The following is a 25,527-nucleotide window of genomic DNA, read 5'->3' as shown; positions in this document are numbered from 1 at the left end:
GGGACAATAGACCCATATTACATACATTTCCCTCGTGAGTTATTGTCTTAAAAAAAGTAAGTTTTTCAACTTTTCGTGGTTTCTGATAGCAAACGACATGATAAGCATATCTAAGCATACCATTTAGCAGTAGAATATCGTTTGCAGGTAAATTCATTGATGAGTTATGATTAAAAACGTAATTGATGGCTGCATATTAGACCGAGGTTAGGGACGTATACCCTACTACCTACCGCGCGGGGGTTCAAAAAAGAACCCAGGAGGCTTAGTATACAACAAAATTTGTAACCTCAGAGCGAAGTCACGAAAGAGAGATAAAGCTGAAGAGACGTATGCAAAACGTTTGCGGGCAGGAAACGACAATACTGTTTATGTTGAGCGAAATGTGAGTATTGCTTCTCTAAACTGGCTTATTCTGAATGATGGTCCATGGAACACTTTACTGGACAAATGGGAAGCTAGTTTCGTTTCCCGTGAACAAATACTCTGCGTGCCAACCACTGAGTCGAAACTTAAAAAACTAGGGATTTGGCGTCATATTCAGAGTGAATTCGGGTTTCAACTGGTGAGATAATTTTGTTCTTTTTTTTTTTCTTGAAAAAAATACAAGTTTATATGTTTTCCAGATTGATTCAGACTTCCGTCAAAAGTATCCTCACAACTCCAATGCAATCGAGCGATGGAATACACTGATGAACGACATATTCGAATTATTGAAGCATCGTGTGAATGACGAAACCTCGTTGATTATACTCCAGGACGTAAGCAACGCAAATACCAGTGAAGGTAATTTAAACAAATAAATCAAAATTGACATTAACATATACATATATATTCATTTCTGTTTTTCTTTACTTTTTAGAATCTCGATTGTGTGTTCTTCTGTTGCTCCTCAACTGCGTTCTACCTCCAGCTAGAGTAAAAGCAGGTTATAAACCAACTGTGTCGACTGCACAAACAGAAACGGTTTTATTTGTTGAGAACGAGAATGAAGTAATTCAAAGGATCGCAGAGCGCAACAAGAAACATTTCGATCTAGGATTAAAAGTTTCACCAGTGCTAGTTGCGATTGGAAGCAACTACAAAACTTTGAAGGGAAAATTTATTGTTGCTTATGAAGACATCTCCTATACTTTGTCATCTCTTCGCCGTGCAGTTGACGTTCTGATCAAGTTGGCTGTAATCGTAGGATTACAACATTCAAAAGTTACAAAGCTTGTTTGGTTATTTATTACCAAGTGTATTTATAGGATTTACACATCTGAAAAGTACGTGTCAGTAGAAAAGCTATTGATCCATTTAACGAACATCGAAAATGTCGTCTCAGGCTAAAACTACCGTAAAATGTTTTGTTGAAAATTGTCCCTCAGAATTTGACTCATCAGAATCGTATTGTACTCATTTGAAAGTTTCACATGGGATTCCCAATATCCACCAATGTACATGTACATACTACGGCTGTGGTCAAATTTTCCAAAACTTTTACTCATTTAAACGACATATAATGAAACACTCTTTTGTGCTATCGGGAACAGCTTCTACAAGCACTGAAGTGTCAAATTTCACGTCAAATTTTGATCCGGTATTAGAAGATATACAACGAACTGATATGCCTACTGCAAGTAGCAGTGAAACCAATTTTAGGTACGAGAATGAGATGTCTGAAATAACAAACGTTGCTCTTATGCACGTCTTAAATCTTCATAAGAGACCAAATTTTACACGAGCTGATGTAGTAGAGATTCAGCACAGCACCCAAGAACTTTACGGATTGATAGCAGAAAAAATAGAAAAAATAAATCTAAAATCTGATGATCCTGATATTAAATTCAAGCTTAACTTCTATACAAATAAGTTGAAAACTGTTTTAAACTTTATAGATTCAGAGCACAAATTAATTAAATTTTTAGAAGAAATCAATATCTTTCAAAAACCTGATGTTATAAAAATAAATCAGAGCAGTTCAGACCCACATGTTGACGAGCACCAACATATGTTAGTTATTATGCCAATCAACTTCCAGTTGAAAAAGTTTTTCGAAACTGATGACATTTTAGATAAAACATTGAAAAGAATGACTGAATTAGAAAACACACATAAAATATCAAACTTAATCAATGGATGCGTTTGGAAATCCATTAAGAATAAATACGGCGATGAACCATTAATACCAGTTATGCTCTACTCAGATGAATTCGAAATAAACGATAATTTATCGTCCCACAACAAGCGACATTCTATCTGCGGGGTGTACTATACTTTCCCAGTGCTGCCTAAGGAGTTCGGATCTAGATTATGCAATATTTTTATTGCTGGATTATTAAAGAAAGTAGATATAAACCAAGTTGGAATTAACCAACTGTTTGAAAAAATATTAGAAACCTTTAAGCATTTGGAGGAAAATGGAATAGATTTAAAAATTGGGGAAAATTATTTAAAAGTAAGGTTCGTTCTTGCTTTAGTGGTAGGAGATAACCTAGGAATACACACAATGTTTCTTATGGCAGGAAGCTTTAGCGCCAATTATTACTGCAGGTTTTGTAAACGCCACAAGCAGGAGTTACAAAATGATGAGACTGAAATTAAAAAAGAGCTGCGGGACACAAATAATTACATGTTAGATGTCCAAATAAACAATCCAGCAAAAACAGGAATTCGGGGGTTCTCAATATTTAACACTCTACCTTCATTCAACATTACTAATAACGTTAGTGTTGACCCAATGCACGACTTTTATAGCAACGGAATTGCAAAATTCGGAATAATTGAAATATTAAATTATGGCATCTATAAAAAAATATTTGACGTTAAATGATGTGAACACTAGGAGGCGAATGATTAGTACAACAGATGAAGATGAAAACCTTGCCAAAATGCCTGACATAGAAGAAACGTATGATTCTGTAAAAAAATGCAAATCAGTTAGTATAAGAACAACTGCCAGCGAGATGAGATCGCTTTCTCATTTCCTAACTTTCATATTAGGACCGTCTTTCCCATCAGATGATCCTGTCTGGCAATACAGCAAAACTTTAGAACGCCTTATAAACTTAGCTCTTTTACCTTCATTCGTAAGATCAGAAATTGATCAACTCAGAGATGTTATAGCAGAACATAATCGTCTTTACAAGCAATTATTCGGAGAATATCTTAAGCCCAAACATCACTTTTTGGTTCATTATCCAATGGTAATTGAAAAGTGTGGCCCTGTTAAAGATATGATGTGTTTTCGGTTTGAGGCAAAGCACAAAGAATTAAAGCGATACGCAAATGTTATTTCCTCCAGGAAAAAAATTTGTTTGAGTTTAAGTAATAAAGCTGCATTACAGTTCTCCTTTGACGTTCATACCAAAGCATTTTTTAAATCTAATAGTGAAGGTAGTTTTGTTCCTGCAAAACTAGTAGACAGATCTTATTTTAAAAACATTATTTACCCACTTCCCTTTAATCCGGATTCCAACATTATGGTTTCCCATTCATGTAAGATTAACAGCATTAAATATAAACATGGTCTTTTTTTGACAATAACGCAAGATTATGTAACTGAGTTGTTGCAAATTTATGAAATTTTTCAGTGTGAAGGAGATTTTTATATAGTTTGTCAAATGTGGGAGTGTGGACCATTTAATGAACATTTATTGGCTCACGAAGTATTGAAAAGTACACAATTAACAAAAATATGCAATCATCATATTTTTGATGGACCACCTATATCAACGTATAGTGTCAATAACCGATTTTATTTCAAAAGAAGGCATATCTTTTTAGAAGAAGAATTAAATAACTAGACTAAGAATGTAAACACAAATGTATATATTTTAAGCTTAGCAAACATGTATAAAGATTGTGTTATAATGTACGAATGTTAAACAACTAGCTTGTAAACCTGATGTCATGAAGGTATTAATTACCACTCACTGGTATTAAACTGCGATTTCTGAAATCAATCAGCTATGGATGAGTGTATGAATGTGTTATGTGATGGAGTGTAATAAAAGTAAATTTTTCGAATATTATCATAATTATTCATAGGCTTTTATTGACCCATATTCTGAAATTCGTTTAACTCATCTTTTCTCGATTCTATCAAAATCTTATTCCGCGTTTTGATCAAAATGCAGCATGAGAATTTGCTTTCGAATCCAGAAAATACGAGTTAAATGAAATATAAAACATGGTATTTTATAAAACTGTGAAGGCTATATGTATATATTAAAACACATTAGAGAGCTCCTTAAAATCTATATCAAATTATGTTAATTTCAATAAACAAAAAAATAAATTGTTTTCATATGCCAATTATATAAAAATAACATCTCCTCAAAGACATAATTTGGAATGGACAGTAATATGAAATGTATTAGCAATACATATAATATTCATGTTACATACGTTTATTGACGATTATGAATTCCATATACATTTTCTATAGTTATTATGGATTAACAGTTTTTTAGTTTTCATAGGACTTGAATATACATGTTATCTACTTGCGAGTTCTGTATATCCATTAGACGACTATGTAATAATTAAATGGCATATTTTCAATCATATACTTATTATTGGGAATTCTAATAGCGCAATTTTATTAGATTTCCATATAATAGGAATATGTCATTTTAGTTCAGTGTACATTTTCATTTTGAAAAGTCGTGAACAGTCAGTTCATCATGGATACAAACATAGTTTACCAATGTTCATACCACTTCTGATAGCAATGACTTCCCTAATAAAAAATACCTTAAACGAACGATAACCCAAATGATTGAACTGTTCCACAAATGGTTTGAATGATACTCCGAACACGTCGTTAAGCAAATTATTTATAATTATTAGGGTTTGTATCCACCACGTTTGTCAGCTTACACGCTATTTCAAAACTACCCAAATTAGAGTAGAATCCACCCAGATCGGTCAAAACTGTACCTACTCAAAAATGGGTAAACTGCGTTGAGAGTGACAAGTTGACAAATGAACAACGTTGATCGGATTCATGTCGATGTTGTTTATTTGTCAACTTGTTGGTGGATCATGCCGAGATGTTGATGGTTGGTTGAACGTTGAAACTTCAAGAAGTTGTTCAAAGCGCTCAAACCAACGTTTCAACTGGTCAATGAGCAACTGTCTAGTCGCGTCTTTCACAGGCATCCTTGAGTTCATCCTTGCCCCGCTCAGGCGTCGTGAAACATCATAGAGGAGGCGGATATCGCCAGTTGCTGTGGCTTTCTCCCCTTCATCAGCCAGGGAGTTCACCCACGCTGGCTTGTCCCGTATACAGGAGCGCTTAACTTCCCTATCTAGAGCCGAATACCGCTGACGGGCCTCGTTCTTGGCTCCTCGGGTCCTTGCTCTAGTGCGATCGATCTTGGAATTCAGCTCGGTAGTATGGTGCCCGTATCAAGCAGTTTGGATAGCGAGGATTGAATCTGTTCAAAGGAAATTTGTTCGGTATGTCTTTCGTCACCTTCCTTGGAATGACCCTGTGAACCTTCCGCCGTACGAAGATCGTTATCAACTCCTGGGTCTTGAAACACTAGAACATAGGCGGACGATTAGTCAGGTCGTGTTCGCAGCGAAAGTACTTATTGGTGATATCGACTCTCCAGGAGTCTTGGCTGAATTCGAAATCTACGCATCCGAACGAGTTCTTCGGTCGAGGAGTTTCCTGCATCTTGGACCTCGTGCTGCGAACTACAGCTTGCATGACCCAATACGGTTCATGTCTGGGCGTTTCAACGAGTTTTACGAGTTTTTCGACTTCAACTGTCCATTTAATGTACACGTGAAGAATTGTGCTACCTGTTTATTTTTTGTTTCCGGTTCAACTGCATGACGAGGACTTCTACCTGATTCACGGACAACTCTATGCCATAGGAGGATAACTTTTTTTATGCTATAGACTTGATTAATGTTCGTTGTAATTGTATTGTATTATTGCGATTCATGTATTTCGAAAAGATATGGGATTTTTACGCCTTTTCTAGGCTTTTCCCCATCAGGCTTCATTTTGACACGTTAAGTCCGATGAAGAAAAACAAAATAAATAAATAAATAAATTAACACGGACTAAGTTCTGCTATACAATCACGTTTGGGCGCCCATCTTAGGTAAGAGCTTTCTGGAATAAGGATTTCTTAATCAGCCGCTGGAAGGCAGTTAAACCTCGGGTAGCCTGCCTAGGTAACGCACGCCTCTTTGTCAGTCTAAATTGGACTCCATAGCAACAAAATCAAGTAATGACACTAATAATGAGCATGCATCTGAGCCCTAGTCTTAACCACTTCGAACTAGAGAACTACGAATAGAAGATTAGGAATTACGTAGATGAAACATAACTAGGGGAAATGGATCTAATGTCTGCCTAAATACCCCTAATTTGGGCCCATACATAAATTCAGCAATCGACTAAATTTTCAATACATCCAAACAAAAATATCTATTAGTACCGTCCCAATGACGCGTTCATCTAGATAAAATTGATAAATAGAGGGGTGCATCGATTAGCTTGGGACCGAAGATAGTACCAGAGCTGAACCAAAAAGTTGAGCACGTCTCTTCGGGACCTTCTGGTCTTACCCTAGCAGCACACTTGTCACTGAAAAGTCGTGGCAACTTGTTTGCAACTTATTCCAGTCCCACCAAGTTGCAGCAACTTATTTTGATGGAAGTGTGTTGCTTGGGTAGAGTTACTTCTATGGTTCTACCGTTGAGGTCACTCTAATACCAGAAGGTCCCGAAGAAACGTGCTGAACTTTTTGGCTCATCTCTGGTACTCTCTTCGGTCCCAAGCTAATCGATGCACCCCTGGAAACATAAGAAAATCCATGAACCCCTCATTTTACCTGTCAAACTATCATAGCGAATCAAACAAACATAGTGTAGTACTAGAATTTCGGCTAGACTGGGGTTCGCTTATCGATGTACTTGGGACCAATAGGCTAGTCAAGTAGTGAGCCAATTTAAAATCGTTAGTTTCCACCGTTTGGTACAACAGTGAACTTTGTATATCTGTACAAGGTCTTAACAGTTTTCAGTAAATCATTCGGTTATATGATTCGGATCTGGAGCTGAGCTGAGAGATGCACTGAACGGAAACATCCACAATACTTCGAATGATTATTGCATTGTTCAAGCCCTTTAACAATATGCTTTTGGATTCCGGATGATAACCTTATTGTTGAATTCGTCACCAGCTGATGAGCATTCATATATCAATGTCATCCAAATAAAGGATGATATTTTTTTGAAAATTGCCTTTGAAGCATATAGCGCTTAGACGACAACAATTTATGAATAGTCAATTACTTGCAATTGCATTAAATTAGATTTATAATTCGATTGCTTACATTTTCATTTTGAAAAGTCGTGAACAGTCAGTTCATCATGGATACAAACATAGTTTACCAATGTTCATACCACTTCTGATAGCAATGACTTCCCTAATAAAAAATACCTTAAACGAATGATAACCCAAATGATTGAACTGTTCCACAAATGGTTTGAATGATACTCCGAACACGTCGTTAAGCAAATTATTTATAATTATTAGGGTTTGTATCCACCACGTTTGTCAGCTTACACGCTATTTCAAAACTACCCAAATTAGAGTAGAATCCACCCAGATCGGTCAAAACTGTACCTACTCAAAAATGGGTAAACTGCGTTGAGAGTGACAAGTTGACAAATGAACAACGTTGATCGGATTCATGTCGATGTTGTTTATTTGTCAACTTGTTGGTGGATCATGCCGAGATGTTGATGGTTGGTTGAACGTTGAAACTTCAAGAAGTTGTTCAAAGCGCTCAAACCAACGTTTCAACTGGTCAATGAGCAACTGTCTAGTCGCGTCTTTCACAGGCATCCTTGAGTTCATCCTTGCCCCGCTCAGGCGTCGTGAAACATCATAGAGGAGGCGGATATCGCCAGTTGCTGTGGCTTTCTCCCCTTCATCAGCCAGGGAGTTCACCCACGCTGGCTTGTCCCGTATACAGGAGCGCTTAACTTCCCTATCTAGAGCCGAATACCGCTGACGGGCCTCGTTCTTGGCTCCTCGGGTCCTTGCTCGCTCTATCGCGGCTTTTGCTTCTCTCCGCTCCCCGATCTTCCTCCAGGTTTCATCGGTGATCCTCTCCTTCCTCTGAGTGCGCAGCTCACCCAGGTTGTTCTCGCTTGTTTCAATAAAGGCATTCTTGATGCTCGTCCACTGTTCTTCTACGCTGCCCCCTTCCGGAATATTAGCTGTGCGAGCCTCGAGTTCTTCGACAACGATCTCTTCACTGCTGGGTCTTCCAGTCAGCGTGTGCTGAATCGCCGCCCGAGTCTCTCCTCCCGCCGTTGAACCCGCGCAATGCGTAGGCGGATCTCACCGATCAGGAGATGATGGTCAAACGCGATGTCAGTGCTGCGTTTATTCCGAACAGGAGGAATAACATCAGCAATAAAACAACACTTCACTGCGAAGCCGAGTGCTTCTGACTTCAGCAAACACCGGAGCAAAGTGTTTTAGATTTCGTAAAACCTGCTACCTACTTGTAGCAATTTTCTTTGGGATACTTATGGAAGATTATCGTCTGTCACGAGGTAATTTTAATACGGCGTTACTATCTTACACTTTTCAAGCGTCGATAGACGAGTGGTCAATGCATTTGTTTAACAATTCTATCGTCCATGGCTTTTTTTTCAAAATTATTTTTCATAAAGTAAATCTATTAAAATCATTTCGATTTCATTTAGCTAAAACGCATAATGTAATCTTACGTTTCTTATGAGGTAGAATAAGCATTTACAAGGATTTAAAAATACACAAATCACCCACCTCCGCAGAGCGTGTTGGTAGTACGGTCCTCCCACTGGTATTTCTTGGCTTTCTTTTAACTAATTGAGCTGATTGTTTTAATGCGATTAGAGTCAATCAAATAATGATAACTTATTTAGAACAGAAAAAAAACAGCTCAACTGATTGAATCATAGTCGAGATATAGCGGTGGGCGATCCACCATTCATGTTAATAAAATCAATGCATCAAAGATTTGCATTCTACCTTCTACCGGATCCGTATCCTGCGAACAGTAAGCGTGTTTTCCGAAATCGAAAACACTGAACTTACTATATCGGTGGCTTATACCACGTTCAGACTACAGAGTTATAACAACCGGTGGAAACTAACGATTTTAAATTGGCTTACTACTTGACTAGCCTATTGGTCCCAAACAAACGATTAACGTATCTCATTCTAGTCGAAATTCTAGTACTACACTATGTTTGTTTTGATTAGCTATGAAAGTTTGACAGACAAAATGAGGGGTTCGTGGATTTTCCTATGTTTCGGGGTGAATTGATTAGCTTGGGACCGAAGAGAGTACCAGAGCTGAGCCAAAAAGTTGAGCACGTTTCTTCGGGACCTTCAGGTCTTAGAGTTACCTTTATGGTTATAACATGTTATAACGGTTGTCAAATAATTGCAACACAGAACAAACCATCAAGATAGCGCTATAACATGTTATAATTTAGTCGTCTGAACGTACTATCACAGACAAACAGACATAACACCGGCAATTTGTTCATCGAATACGCATTTAACGGGCAATTTAAATGTTTTTAGTTGGTAGTACCACCACCTGTGGCGCGCATAGTCAATAACCCTTGCGTTTGACGTTTACACACTACCGCCATCTGTTCAGTGTACTACCCATCACAGTATACTCAACAGATGGCGGTAATGTTTTAGCGACGATGTTTCATATTGAACAATATTCAATGAGTTATGTATGTTTGTCTGTGGTACTATTATAGTACGACAATTATTTGACAACCGTTATGACATGTTATAAAAGCCCAGTCTGGCCGGCCTGTAAGATTCCAAATAAACTTCGACCAGCCGATCAAATTTTCCCATCAATATATCTTTTCCTTTCCTATGGTTCCCTTATTTCCGAATCAACATCCGCCCATAATTCATGTGAAAAGAACCGAATAAGGTCTTATTTAATGCTATACACACTCGAGCTTATAAATAAACATACACAATCGTTCTGTTAACGGGAAAAATGCGACCAAATCTCAACCAAAAGAAAAGCAACAAAGCAAAGTGGGAAAACTTTTCCCACTTTTCCCGTTGCCTTTGCATGGTGATAATATCCCTTCCATCCTCGAAGCTTCCAAACCCAGTAACGGCAATACGGAAGTATAGTGAAGCTGTAGGTTCTTTTAAGCTGACTACTATGCCCAACCTAACACAAATTCATTCGCCGTTTTCCCGTCCTCTGTCGTGAATGGCAAAACAATTTTTTTTTCTTCTCTCTCACCGTCGAGGATTTTCTTCAACGCTTTCCCACATTTTGTACACCACTCAGCACGTGGTGTTTACAAAAATGGCATTGTGTTTACGTTTGGTTTTCACTACCCCGCCCTCCTATTTCGCCCACATTGTGTTGCTCTTAAAGCCCGGTTTAGATGGTGCAATTCAGCGTTCAACTCGCTTGACCTGCGAAATAAACGTCCATGTCGATGTCAGATTTGCTTTATTCGATATCACGTCAATTGGACGCTCACTACCAGATCGGGGTGAGTTGAATTCAACTCACTTGCCTCATCTAAAGCCGGCCTTAATCATTTCGGTGGCCGCAATCACCCGCAATGCTAATGCAGTGTATGGGCGGATTGGAAAATCTCGGAAGAGGGAGATGGGAGTGAGTATATAGTAAATGGTTAATGGTTGAAATCGAGGGAAAAAAAAGTGAAAACTTGCAGACGACGACAACGACGACCACCACACGATGATGGAGGCTGGGTTGTATGGAACGAAAATAGTTTGATGTCTTTGAAGTGGGCACTTTGAAGCAAAATAAGCAGAACTGTGTGTGAGAGAGAGAGAGTACCCTTAAGGAAAATGCATTCTGTTTGTTACACAGTAGGTACCTACTTACCTCTGAATTCGCATTTTTTTGTTTGTTTTGTGTTGGTTTGGCTAAGGCTATCAACAAACTGTTTGTGGAAAGAGTTAATGATGAAAGTGCACTAGCTTAATGAGCTTTCTTCAGTTTTGAAAAGGTTGTCGATATTTTTTTTTCTTCTGTTATGTAATTACAGTACAGGCTAACATAAATAACTCTTTTATTTGAAATAGCCGGATTGGACTGGTCATTAAAGCAACGAAGAAAAAATACATGAGAGGAAATGTTTAAGAGAAGGTGTTAACATCCCACAAAGAGTTCAGTTTGACCAATAGCGAAGACAACAAATCAAAAAGACTGGCAACTCTTCCATTTTCTCAACCAACGCTATGAGACAGGTACAATCGCGTGATCTGCCGCTCAAAGGTAAATGCTTCGAACGAATTTGATAGCAACGATTGCATCCTCAGAAAAAATGTCTTCTTGCTATGATGTCTTCGCCAGTTGACTCATATCCAAGTTTATGCCGGCCACAAAGCGATGATGAACTTGAGATCATCTGTCACGCTATTTCAAAACTACCCAAATTTGGATAGAATCCACCCAGATCGGTCAAAACTGAAACTACCTAAAAATGGGCAAACTATGTTGGGAGTGACAAGTTGACAAATCCAATCGACATGAATCCAATCGACCCATATGAATATATGGGCTACAAAATGGTGAGTTGACAACCTGGAAGGAGCGGTATACCTAGCTCTAGTCGTCACAAGTTCCTACTTCACGCCTCCCCGAGTCATATGATAACAAAAGACTAAACATGGACACAGCTGGGTGGCGTAGCCTGGGCAATGTTGCCAGTCCGGTGAAGAGGTGCGACGCGAACACTGGCCCGGTAACCAGAGTACGGTAATACAGGAAATGCTTCACCAAACCCGAGCGTCTGTTATCCATGTTAGGAGCGGCTGATCACCGTCCTAGTGCCAGCGTTTGACTCTAAACAGAGCTGTGCATGATGGTCCCCTGGCGAGACAGGGGGTTGGAGCAGGCCCAACAAGCCGCCCTGGGAAAAAAAAACATAAAGTTGCAAATAATACTGAAGAAAGGAATACGGATCGGAACAATCGGCACAGACCTACGCAACGAAATAAGGACTACGATTGGAAACTCGGAACATGGAACTGCAAATCGCTCGGCTTCCCGGGCTACGATAGGTAAATCTACGACGAACTTCAACCACGCATCTTCGAAGTCATAGCACTGTAGCAACTTAGCTGAACGGGACAAAAGATATGGAAAAGCGGGCATCGAGCGGCTATTTTCTACCAACGAGCTGAGAACCGGCTTTGTAGTGCTGGGTAAGATGCGCCAACGCATGATTGGTTAGCAGCCGATCAACGCGAGGATGTGCAAGTTGAGGATTAAGGGCCGTTTCTTCAACTACAGTATCATCAACGTGCACTGCCCACACGAAGGGAGACCCGACGACAAGAAAGAAGCGTTCTATGCGCAGCTGGAGCCGGTGTACGACGGCTGTTCGCAACGGGACGTCAAAATCGTCATCGGCGACATGAACGCTCAGGTAGGACGGGAGGCAATGTATAGACCGGCAATCGGGCCAAACAGCATGCATGCCGTATCGAACGACAACGGCCAACGATGCGTGAACTTTGTAGCCTCTCGAGGTATGGTAGTTCGAAGTACCAAATCGATCACGTTCTAATCGACGGGAAATTCTTCTCCGACATCATCAACGCCCGCACGTACCGCAGTGCGAACATAGATTCGGACCACTACCTAGTTGCAGTATGCATGCGCTCAAAACTCTCCGCGACCCAACATTGAGCAACAACAGGACGCCGGAGTTGCCCAGGACCAGGCATGGACAATCATTTGCATTCATTTCGTGCATTCATTTACATTCATTTGCCTCTAACTTTTTTCATCATCAGCATTCCACAAAATGATGTATAGAGCTTTTGTAGGTTTTGTTATAAGCTACAACTTTTGCTAATAGCTCAAATCTGTATCTCTTATGCACCATGAATTAGAGTGGGCATAACTTGTTACTGTTTTTCAGTGAATGTAAAATACATTCACTGAAAAACAGTAGTGGCTTCTGTTCTCTCTGGTTCATCATGCATAAGAGATACGGATTTGATTTGTTGACAAAAGTTATAGCTAATAACAAAACCTACAAAAGCTTTGTACATCATTTTGCGGAATGATGTTGAAGAAAAAAGTTAGAGGCAAATGAATGTAAATTAATGCACGAAATGAATGCAAATGATTTTCCATGCCTGCCCAGGACTTGTCGCAGTTTCTCTTGAAGATGGCTGGAGGGACATCCGTTCCGCCATAGATAGTACTGCTGCAGCGGCACTAAGTACTGCAATCCCGGACCGAAGAAATGACTGGTTTGACGGCGAATGAAAACTGTTAGTACAGAAGAAGAATGCAGCACGGGCCAGAATGCTGCAACACCGCACGAGATTGAATGTGGAGCGATACAGACAAAACTCGGTTTTCCGAAGGAAGAAGCGTCAGCAGGAAGACCGAGATCGCGAGGCGATGGAAAATCTGTACCGCGTAAACGACACACGGAAGTTCTACGAGAACCTAAATAGTTCACGCAAAGGCTACGTGCCGCAAGCCGATATGTGCAAGGACTTGGACGGTAACCTTCTCACGAACGAGTGTGAGGTGATTGAAAGGTGGAAGCAGTACTATCAACAATCAATACGAAACTAACGATTTTAAATTGGCCCACTACTTGACTAGCCTATTGGTCCCAACCAAACGATTAACGTATCTCATTCTAGTCGAAATTCTAGTACTACGCAATGTTTGTTTTGATTCGTGATAAAATGAGGGGTTATTGGTTTTTCCTATGTATCGAGGGGTGAATCGATTAGCTTGGGACCGAAGAGAGTACCAGAGCTGAGCCAAAAAGTTGAGAACGTTATTTCGGGACCTTCTAGTCTTAGAGTTACCTCTATGGTACTATGACGAGCACCTCAACGGTGAAGCAGCAGAACACGAAGGTGGCACGGCAACAGACCTTGGAGCACCTGCAGAAGACGACAGGCTACCGGCCCCTGATCTTCAAGAAGTTGAGGAGGAGATCGGTCGGCTGAAGAACAACAAAGCAACTGGTGTAGATCAACTACCAAGTGAGCTATTGAAATACGGTGGTGAAGCACTGCCAAGATTTGGGAGGAGGAGATATTACCGGAGGAGTGGATGGAAGGTGTTGTATGCCCAATCTACAAAAAGGGCGACAAGTTGGATTGCTGCAACTACCGCGCGATCACACTGCTGAGCGCCGCCTACAAGGTACTCTCTTAAATTCTATACCGCCGCCTGTCACCATTTGCAAGAGAGTTCGTGGGGCAATACCAGGCGGGATTCATGGGTGCCCGCGCTACCACGGACCAAATTTTCGCGATTCGGCAGGTTCTGCAGAAATGCCGCGAATACAACGTGCTCACACATCATTTGTTCATCGATTTCAAATCCGCATACGACACAATCGATCGACATCAGCTATGGCAGATTATGCACGAGTACGGATTTCCGGATAAACTGACGCGATTGATCAAGGCGATGATGGATCGAGTGATGTGCGTTGTTCGAGTATCGAGGACACTCTCGAGTCCATTTGAATCTCGAAGGGGGTTACGGCAGGGTAATGGACTTTCGTGTCTGCTATTCAACATCGCGTTAGAAGGTGTGATCAGAAGAGCTGGGATAGACACGAGTGGCGCGATCTTCATGTAGTCCATCCAGGTTCTTGGCTTCGCCGATGACATTGACATTATGGCACGGAACTTTGAGGTAAATCTGACTGAAGGCTGAACCTAGGCGGATTGGACTTGCCATCAACGCATCAAAGACAAAATACATGAAAGGAAGAGGTTCTAGGGAAGACAATGTTAGCATCCCACCCCGAGTTCAGATTGACGGTGACGAAATCGAGGTGGTCGATGAGTTTGTGTATTTGGACTCACTAATGACCGCCGAAAATGATACCAGCAGAGAAATTCAAAGTCGAATTATGGCACGAAGTTGAGTGTCTACAAGACGCTGATTAGACCGGTGGTCCTCTACGGCCACGAGACCTGGACTATGCTCGTGTACGTGGTGGTTTCAAACGGAAGGTGTTGCGTACCATCAACGGGGGGGTGCAGATGGATGATCGGAACGTGGAGGAGGCGAATGAACCACGAATTGCACCAGTCACTGGGAGAACCATCCATCATCCACATTGCAAAAAATGGGTGACTACGGTGGGCTGGGCACGCCGTAAGAATGCCGCACGACGACCCAGTGAAAATGGTTCTCTAAAAGTGACCCAACAGGAACAAGAAGAAGAAGCGCGCAGCGGGCAAGGTGGATCGACCAAGTAGAAGGTGACCTGCGGATCCTTCGCAGACTACGACTTCTTCGGACAGCAGAGGACAACAAGACTTTAGCCTGCTTGGTAAGGTAAGGTAAGGGTAGATTATACCCTAATTTGGATAGTTTTGAAATAGCGTGTACCAGATTTATTTCTGACAGACCAAGAATCAATTAAAAAAAAAAAACCTGCTTAAATACAACTTAATCATAATGTTTTATAATGCTGATGTAGACATCAAAATCAAACGTTGGGCTAATGTTAATTTTTATTCGGGACCTTTTCGCAACAGAGAGATTCTCGAGCATTGTAATTTATTTTAAAAAATGTCAAATTTTAGTGAAAATTCACCAAATAGACCACAGCCTTAGTATAGTTTTGATAAAATAAAATGATCAAATCAATATAAACACCTCTATAAACACCGACATGAATGACCATAGAAATTAACCACTTCATTCGAGCAATTAAAATGACGTTTACTACCACTCGAACTTTGAATTGTTTTGAGATTTTTTTTTCTTCTAGAATCACGAGGAAAGTAGCCCGAGAAGTAGCCATCATTTGTGAGTTTCATAAAAAATAGAAATTAATTCTCGATGAACATTTCAAATGGTCCTATCTGCTTTGATCGATTCTCTTCATCGACTTTCTCTTTCGTCAATAACTCAGCTGCAAAACCTTTCCCTGTTGTATTTGACATTTTGGACGCTAGATAAGAAGCTCCTTTATCAAACTATGTGGTAAAATTAACGCGAAATCTGTTTGCATAGCAGTGGTTATGAAAAGAGAAAGTCGATGAAGAGAATCGATCAAAGCAGATAGGACCATTTGAAATGTTCATCGAGAATTGGTCCAGTTTTGTGGAATGGCTGGTAGAAAGTCACGCCAAAACTGCTTGACAAAGTGGTCAATTACCATATCTGTTCAAAGCATACCACTGACATCTGTCTTTGTGTTCGCGAAGAAACGTTTATCTCAGCACGAACACGCGTGCAATATTTATGAGTTGGTTCGTGGCTGATCTATTCTCGATGAACATTTCAAATGGTCCTATCTGCTTTGATCGATTCTCTTCATCGACTTTCTCTTTTCATAACCACTGCTATGCAAACAGATTTCGCGTTAATTTTACCACATAGTTTGATAAAGGAGGTTCTTATCTAGCGTCCAAAATGTCAAATACAACAGGGAAAGGTTTTGCAGCTGAGTTATTGACGAAAGAGAAAGTCGATGAAGAGAATCGATCAAAGCAGATAGGACCATTTGAAATGTTCATCGAGTATTGTGGACAAACTATTTTTATCTAGATACAAAATACTGTGGTTTTGACAGATCGCATCGTTGCACTGGTTCTTTGTATTGCGTGCCCTTCGAGACAGCCTATATTACATGATATAAGCCATAGTTTGTAGTTGTTGAATATTACATCCAAACTGCTGCAACCAGGTCAATCCATCGGTTGTGTAATATAACGTTGTACGATGTACACCCGCATAAACACGAACCATAAATTGACCTTACCTAAAATGGTTAAAAATTGTTTATAATCCCTGCTAAACTTTAACTGAAATAGTTATGGAACTTTACATGAACGTTTAATGATAAAGTTTCAACCTTATGTATTATGGTTTTTTGGAACTGGACCTTACAAATAATGGGTTGTTAAGAACCATTACCATTCCAAATTCTTGTTTTCTCCATACATTTTCAGAAAGAGAACTATATAAGAACGTTTTTACTTATGATTTGAGAACATTAATGGTAATGGTTATGGTAGTCAGTAAGGTCCATTAATGGTTTTGTATTATCGCTCAACTTTACGTGGAATATATCGTGAATTGGTAATCAGTAAATTACAGGCAACCAATTCGCGATATATTCCACATAAAGTTGATCGATGTTACAAAACCATTCGTAGACCTTACTGACTACCATAACCATTACCATTAAAGTTCTCAAACCATAAGTTAAAAGGTTCTCATATAGTTCTCTTTCCGAAAATGTATGGAGAAAACAAGAATTTGGAACGGTAATGGTTCTTAACAACCCATTATTTGTAAGGTCCAGTTCTAAAAAACCATAATACATAAGGTTGAAACTTTATCATTAAACGTTCATGTAAAGTTCCATAACCATTTCAGTTAAAGTTTAGCAGGGATTATAAACAATTTTTAACCATTTTAGGTAAGGTCAATTTATGGTTCGCGTTTATGCGGGCATCGATTTTGCGAACAAAATTACATCCATTGATGTAATATTGTATCTGCTTTTTGCTATTACATCATTATTTCATACATGTTTGAATTACGTTGATCTATATTACATTTTTTTTGCTGTGTATAAGCATAAAATGATTAAATTTTAATCTTTTATTGTTAGTAATATTTTTGAGTGCACCGTCATACAGTGTATCTATATTTACTCAAATGTTGAGGCTTTTGTAGTAGCGTGTCAACAGTACGTGGCTGTCAAATGACTGCACGCTATTTCAAAACTTTCCAAATTTGGGTAGAATTCACCCAGATCTGTCAAAACTGAACCTACCCAAAAATGGGTAAACTGTGTTGGTAGTGACAAGTTGACAAATGAACAACGTCGATCTGATTGATGTCAATGTTGTTCATTTGTCAACTTGTCACTTCCAACGCAGTTTACCCATTTTTGGGTAGGTTCAGTTTTGACGGATCTGGGTGGATTGTACCCAAATTTGGGTGGTTTTGAAATAGCGTGTAGTCAACTTGACAAAGAATAATTCTGGGGAAACATGTCAGAAGGGTCTAACTCGAAACGTAAACAATGACTTGGATCGTCGATTTCTTACGAATGAGAACACACCCACTCAAACTAATTAAATCATCTGACAGAAAAATGTTTTTTTTTTTTTATGAGCTGCTGTAGTAATATTCCGTGAGTGTGTGGTCATTCAAGAGAAATCGACGGTCAAAGTCATTGTTTACGTTTCGAGTTGTACCCTTCTGACATATTTCCCCTGAATTTGCAGTGTCGTTTTTCCCTAAGAAAAAGAGGAGACAACTGGCTTCTTTTTGTCTGTGACGTGTTCTTCTTCTCTCGCGGAAACGACCGTTCAAAAACTATTTCACTATTGGCGTCTTGCAGTGAAACTTTTCCATGCTTTCGCCACCTACATTTCGAAGTGAGAACTACTAGAAGGAGGATAGTTTCCAAATTCTTCAAGTAAAACAGACGATTTTTGGGGCAAATCGGTACATAAAGAAAAACTAATAATTTCCCGTGGAAACTTTTGCTTGAATCGTGTAAGAAAATGTATTTGCAAACTAACTGTTATTATTTCGGTATGGATCGGAGATGTTTTCATGGAAAATTATGCATAACAAGTTTGCACCCACAGGGAGAGGTTACCTCCTGCGCAGCGGCATTTTTCGGAAAATGGTGAATATGTGCGATTTCCACTAGGATGAAAGTGGAAATTAAGTGAATTTACTTAGGAAAGGTTGTATCATGCTGATGGTAATGGAGATTGGTTGTATAGGACGCCAATATTCAATAAATGTTCATTTTGGCCTTTTGTTAGCAAACATATTGATGCTCACAATTTTCGACGGAAAACGCAACGGAACTTGCTTTACTCAACACGCACCATACTATAAAATGGTGCTAGATGGTCTTCAAAGTGATAACAAGATGACAAATCATCTCTATTTTGAGTAATTAAGCAATTTACTTCTGTTTACATCATATTTACGATGCAGCATTGTTAGAGCCGTGAAATGAAATGAATATATCTTATGAAAGTTCAACTGGAAAAGTCAAAGTTGCACATCAGTCTGATCGTAAAAACGTTTTCTTCTGCAATTCGAATGTTATATTGGAAGAATTTTACACAGGCGTGATGAAAATTATGATTTAACGCTAATTTTCACGAATTTTATATGCAGTCTGTCAACATTATCATCATCATGCAGTGGCGACATCTGCGTTGAGCTTTTACGGCAATCTTACGGGCGACGCAGTCGACTGTCAAAATACAAAAAAGTAGATTCCCTGTGGTAAAAATTCTCGCGTTTCTATACTTTCGCCTGACCAATCAGGCGCTGGTTCGCGTTTGACAGAAAATTGGTTCAAAAAAGTCCCCCTATTGTCTCCTCTTACTCTTAGGTTTTTCCCGTTTTTCGGCTTCTACGGATGCCGGCGTAGATTTCCACTGTTGTGAACAAATTACTTGTGTATAAAATTCATCGAACTAATTTCAGAAATAAATTTTCCCTGTTAAAACGCATTTACTACGACTGCTGACCAGCTATACTAAAGGTAAACGAGAGGGATCCTCAAGTTCGCATTGGAATTTTGGATCGCTAAAATTTTTTTGGTACTTATTTTTAGCAACAGCAATGACGGTGATAACGCTTATCTCGTCCAACAAATGCTTTGGCGGACAGCAGAAAATCTACTCGCACAAGTCCAAGGAGTTGGACTGCGAGATGAAGTTTGCCATCTTCCTGCCGGCAGCAGCCGACGAAGGCAAGCTTCCGGTGGTGTACTGGCTCAGCGGACTCACTTGCAACGAGACCAACTTTATCCAAAAAGCCGGTGCCCAACGATACGCCTCGGACCACGAATTGATTGTGGTCTGTCCGGATACGTCCCCGCGGGGAGTCAACCTACCCGGTGAGGATGATTCGTGGGATTTCGGCAGCGGTGCCGGCTTCTACGTGGACGCCACCAAAGATCCGTGGAGCAAGCACTATAAGATGTTTAGCTACGTGACCCAGGAACTGATCGATGTGATCAACAATAACTTTCCGACCATTCCGGACAAACAGAGCATCATGGGTCACAGTATGGGTGGCCATGGAGCTTTGGTTTGTGCCTTGAAGAATCCTGGGCTATACAAATCTGTTTCTGCCTTTGCACCGATTAGCAATCCGACCAAGTGCCCCTGGGGACAGAAGGCCTTTGGCGGATACTTTGGCGAAGACAATAAGGATGAATGGAAAAATTGGGACGCCTCGGAACTGGTGACCGGATACAACGGGCCTCCGTTGGAGTTGTTCGTTGATCAGGGATCGGAAGACAGCTTTCTGAAGGATGGTCAGCTGTTGCCCAACAATTTGGTTGACGCCTGCAAGGCAGCTCAGTTCCCTTGCGTGCTGCACATGAGAGAGGGATACGATCACAGCTATTTCTATATTGCGAGCTTCATCGGGGAGCACCTAGCTTATCATGGCAGACACTTGAAGTAAGTTTAGGATGATGAATGGATCAAGAGGTTTTGGGGGAAAACCAGTATGGAATAATTAAATGGTCCCACTGAAAAGCCTTGATCCGTTGAATGCATTTTTGAATATTTTCGTTTAATGAAGCATCCGATAAGGACATACCTTCTGGCAGATTATAAAGTGGATCATTTTATTTTGTATGTAATCTAGTGTCACTTTTTTATAGAATCCGAAATGAAATAGGTTCTTTTGAAATGGAAAGATTTTTAGTTTGCATCCCAGAATAATAATTTATTAGCTTCGTTTAACATCAAACTCTAGCTCGGCTCAACAAACAATAATTTTAATCATACTCGGATCATTTCTTCGGCGGCCCCCTCCACTCGTGCCAAAAGCCGATGAAGTGTTCCCTCAAGGGCCACATGCGTTGACTACCATAGTACGCCCAGAACATCCCAAACAGTGCTCCTCCTAAATGAGCTGCGTGGTCAAAAACTCTCCAGCCCAACAGCACTCCTGCCAGATCGAATCCCATGATCACTTTGAATGCCTGGAATTTCCAAAATACAATAAATGAACAAAAATGTTTACTACAAAGCTACCAACCGCTCCCGCCGAAAAGGTGAACATCGGCAAAAATACGATGCTCAGCTGGGTGTCCGGATACTGACAGCAGACGTACCCTAGAACGCCCATGATTGCACCGGACGCTCCTAGCGAAAGTCCCGGCTGACGCACCACCGTTTTGAACAGATGGCTGGCAAACGAAGCAATGACCCCCGCGCTCAGGTACATTCCCAGAAACTGTTCCTTTCCCAGCGTGGCCACCGCGGCATGACTGAAACTATGCAACACATACATATTGGCCGCAATGTGGAACAGCGAATAGTGACTGAATGTAGACAGGAACATTGGCCAGCAGACTGCCTCTACAAATCGAAACCGCAAAATGAACAATCTTTATGAATCTGTCTTCAAAAACCTCATTCAACTCACTTGCAGCCGGATTCGACGCGAAAAACCTCACCATCAGCGGTTGCAACTGGGGCACCCTCCACAGCCCATACACAAGCACATTCAAAGCGCAAATCGGTGCAAATATCCGCTCGCCCGGGGACAACCGATCCCACCATCCAGTAACTTCCTTTCGCCACTGTTCCACCTCCCGGCGGTTATTTTTCATCCGGTCCCGAAACCAATTCAAGTTTAGCTTCGCCCGCAGCGCATCCATCGCACGGGATCGGACCGTTTCGTACTCCCATATTGTTACACCGATGAAACTTCCGGCACTGAAGGCCACCGTGAATACAAACGACTTCCACAGCTTCGACGGATCAATGTATCCAGAATCGATCGCAATGCCTTGGATTTCCGTTGGAACAATGGTCTGCTTGGGGGCAAACGATTCTCCACGAGCGTTTCGCGTCTGTCGACTGTACCGGAGGATATTGGTGCGGTGGGTTAAGCGGGCCGAGCTCAGCAACTGCCGCTGACAGAAGCTAACTGGTGCAGAGCTAAAACAAAATTACGAATTTTGATTTTGATCAGCAAACATGTTCCGGAAACTTACCTCACTAGGGCAGGAATTTCCCGACAATTTAGAAGCAGGCGAAGAGCCATTGTTCGACTTGATTATTGTCTAAACCACAAGTTATTTTATAATGCACTTTAACGTAGCATTTCTAGTTAAATTAAGTGAAAATAGAAGTTCCTATTCATGTTATTACACAAGAATTACTAATGTTTACGTGCTAGGTTTCGTACAATGAAGCGGCTTCGTCGAGCTGTCAAAATGCTCGTGCGAGCAGTGTTGCCACATTTCCCATCTATATTTTGAGCTGCGGCTATCTTTATTTATTTTTCAGCTTAAAAATCTGTAGATATTTCCAAAAATCTAATTAAATCTGTTTATTTTTTTACAAAATCTGTAATCTGTTTACAGATTTCCTTATCGAAAATTGTCTAAAAGTCTAAACGTTACAGTAAATTATGTATATCTGGCATCACTGCGAGTGAGTGCGAACGAAGCGAGGTGTCGATCAGCTGCTGTGCGGAATAAAAATACTATGAAGTCAGGGGATAAGAAACCGATAACAAACTTGAGGAAACACTCTACACTCAAAAATATAACTAAACATTGATAGATTATAATTTATCCATTTTATGGTTATGCTACATTTATATATACACTGTAACATGCAAGTACCCATTAATGGGTATAAAAGTACCCATTATAAGTAAGTATATGAAGCTGTCAAATAATGGGTAATTGAATATTTTTGAAAATGGGGTCTTTTGTACCCATCTTTTTGACCTCTTCGGGGAAGAAAAATGAGTATTATTTTACCCATTATTGGGTGAAAATTATCTTAATCAATAGTGAATATTGTCTAACACAAAGCATATTACGAGGGCTTAAAAATTGATTTTCTATGCCATCTATGCCTAGTAAAATGAGTATTGAAATGTAAGTATTTATTTGAAATATATCTAGGTGGTGTACATTATGAAATTCAGATAAAATTTAATGATTTTTATTGTTAATTTCAGATCCACAAGGAAGTGGCCGTGAACAAAGTGTTCCAGGAAGGGATGACATGAAGAAACGTCCGACAAAAGCAACACATTGCACAGCAGGGACAGTGGATGCCAAGTTATTATTATCGAAATAAATAAAAAACAAGTTATTAATGCTAATGTTTCCGCCATTTCAATGAAATATGCGAAAAATCAAATTAAAATTAATTTCTAAATAGCTCAATTATCGAAAATGTTTACTTTTTACCCATTTTCTAAATCTTTTCATTTCTGAAAATGGGTAAAAAGTACCCGATGAATTGACGTACAAGCTCTTTACCCATTATTGGGTAAAGACGTTTTACCCATTTTATGAGTTTACCTAGTTTACTTCGAAATGGGTACTTTTTCACCCATTAATGGGTACTTGCCAGTCACAGTGTAGCTCCGATTAAAATTTCTCTTTAAAATTATACCAACTCCGAATAACAGTGTAAAATTCGTTCAGTGTATTGACTTTTCTGACGTTGCCGTTCCCGTTTTTCCCGAGGAGCTCCAGGCTAAACTGTACCAGTTGAAGCAAGAAGAGTAGCCACGGGGTGATCCGAGGGGTGATCGTCATGCATCCTGCCGGCGGATAATTGCCGAATTTGAATTTGGATGGATTTCTTCGCCAGTTAGTCGTCTGTCACTTCGTTTGTGCTTCTAGTCTTAGAGTTACCTCTATGGTATTAGCATAGAGGTAACTCTAAGACTAGTAGGTCCTGACTATACTAGAATGGGGTACGTGAATCGATTTGCATGGGACCAATAGGCTAGTCAAGTAGTGAGCCAGTTTAAAATCGTTAGTTTCGTATTGATTGTTGATTGTATCGAGCATAAAGATCTTAGTGATATCTAAGGCACCTAAAAATACTTAAGAAATATCTAGTGTTAGTTTATTTTCTTGGTTGCTATACCAATTTACATTTGCTTGTTTATAAAATGTCAGGTGTTTTTGTGAATATTGGTCAGTTTGTTAAGAAACTAACATTTATTTGGTTTATTTTATTAAGAGCGTGCACAACTAGGTGTTTCGAATTATTTCCAGTGTAATCATGTGTAACGTACCAGAAGGAACTAGTTCTAAAAGACATTGGAACCTTTTGTTGTTGTTCGTTAGATTTAAGTTTTATCATTCGCATAGTGAATTTTGTGCTTTCTGGAAGCCATTCGAGATGAAGTTATTGTCGCCATCATTTCCGGAACTGCAACTAGCGCTAGAATTGCAACTAATGCACGATGGACTTACTTTATGAGTCCGAAGTGGATCTGCCATCACTGCTGTACGAGCCACCGGATGAGGTGTTCTGTCGGCGTTTGGTGGATTTCAGCTTACGAATGTCAACTGTGGCTGGAACATCAGCTCACGCAGAAAAAACTATCGTCAAAACAAAAATATTTGAGGTAAATTTAAACGTAAACTCAGTTCTGGCCACAAAAATAAATTAGGTTGATTTCAAACGTATTCCATGTTTGAAGTCATGTGAAATCAATGTTTAAAATAAAAATAATGTTACGTTTATTTTAAAAATATTCGTGCTGAAAAAAAACGTAATTGCCGGGGGGGGGGGCTCTACTCTATCTAAAATGCAGGAAATTTTTTGCTTGGCTGTTGTGAGATTCACTCGCGCTTAATAGATAGAAACACGATTGATTATGATTTTGAAGATTTCCTGCAAAAAGGTGGAGAGCGATGCGAGTAGATGGGTTTAGATGCAAGAGATGAAAAAAGATTTTTCGTAGATTGATTCGCTAGTGTGAGATTTTTCGACCATTTAAAATCGAGATTTAGATGTGTCGCACCCCTCGCGTATTTGTTTTTGTTTGGTTTGACAGCTATGCGAACAATCATAAATATGTTTATTTTAAACATGCTTCTCATGTTTAAAATACACATACATATTTTGGAATTATTTTAGTAGTTGAGTGCAGGGTAAAGCAAAATGAAACGGTTTGCAAAGAAATGAAAAAAAAGATCTTCGGGCAGGGCATCTTAATTCCTGCTCTTTTTCGGGTGCGATTAAGGGTGACGTGTGGGTATTGGGGTCCTGGTCCGGGATGCGAGGACCCGTCGGGGTGGGTGTCCGGGGGTTCCAGTTCAGTGGAACCGGTGAAAATTTGTGTTATTAGCACTGTTTTGCCGTTTCTGCCTCGGTTTCTGCCACTGGTCCTCATACCAGTTTCTTTCCATGTTCGATATCGGAGGAGGATCCGGAATGGATTCGGAATGGATGGCCGTTTTCTGGTAGGTTGAGCAAAGCTGGGGCAACTTTTTCCGAATGTAACAAGAAGGAAATAAAAAGGCATGACACGCTAAAAACCGTTTACCCAAATCCTATATTGTAGAAATAAACATGCTTTTGAATTTAATTCAAACATAAATATTTTAGTTTTAAACATGCTTTCAATTCACTTTGAATAATTCATATGTTTAGAGAATAAACATTTATATTTTTGTTTTAAATGAACAAAATTC

At 39.9% G+C, this 25,527-nt stretch overlaps 2 protein-coding genes across 2 annotated transcripts; one reads left to right on the top strand and one right to left on the bottom strand.

Annotated features, from left to right (window-relative positions):
* Positions 1-19,451: 19,451 nt before the first annotated feature.
* LOC135705493 (S-formylglutathione hydrolase) lies at positions 19,452-20,697 on the top strand. Its single transcript, XM_065227242.1, has 2 exons — positions 19,452-19,584; positions 19,657-20,697. The coding sequence occupies exon 2, from the start codon at positions 19,665-19,667 to the stop codon at positions 20,514-20,516; it is 852 nt and encodes a 283-aa protein (XP_065083314.1). The 5' UTR covers positions 19,452-19,584; positions 19,657-19,664; the 3' UTR covers positions 20,517-20,697.
* Positions 20,698-20,792: 95 nt separating this feature from the next.
* On the bottom strand, positions 20,793-22,208 carry rho-7 (rhomboid family intramembrane serine protease rho-7). The gene is made up of 4 exons (XM_065227241.1): positions 22,063-22,208; positions 21,489-22,006; positions 21,099-21,421; positions 20,793-21,042 (listed from the first exon to the last, which is right to left on the bottom strand). Exons 1-4 carry the CDS (start codon positions 22,110-22,112, stop codon positions 20,851-20,853), a joined length of 1,083 nt encoding a protein of 360 aa, XP_065083313.1. The 5' UTR covers positions 22,113-22,208; the 3' UTR covers positions 20,793-20,850.
* Between the last annotated feature and the right edge of the window lie 3,319 nt (positions 22,209-25,527).

This window comes from Ochlerotatus camptorhynchus, unplaced genomic scaffold (genome assembly GCF_037179485.1).
Source record: "Ochlerotatus camptorhynchus isolate MF236.1 unplaced genomic scaffold, CSIRO-AGI_Acam_v1.1 ptg000267l, whole genome shotgun sequence".
In the NCBI taxonomy this organism is placed as follows: domain Eukaryota; kingdom Metazoa; phylum Arthropoda; class Insecta; order Diptera; family Culicidae; genus Ochlerotatus; species Ochlerotatus camptorhynchus.
This window is presented reverse-complemented; position numbering and strand designations above follow the sequence as displayed.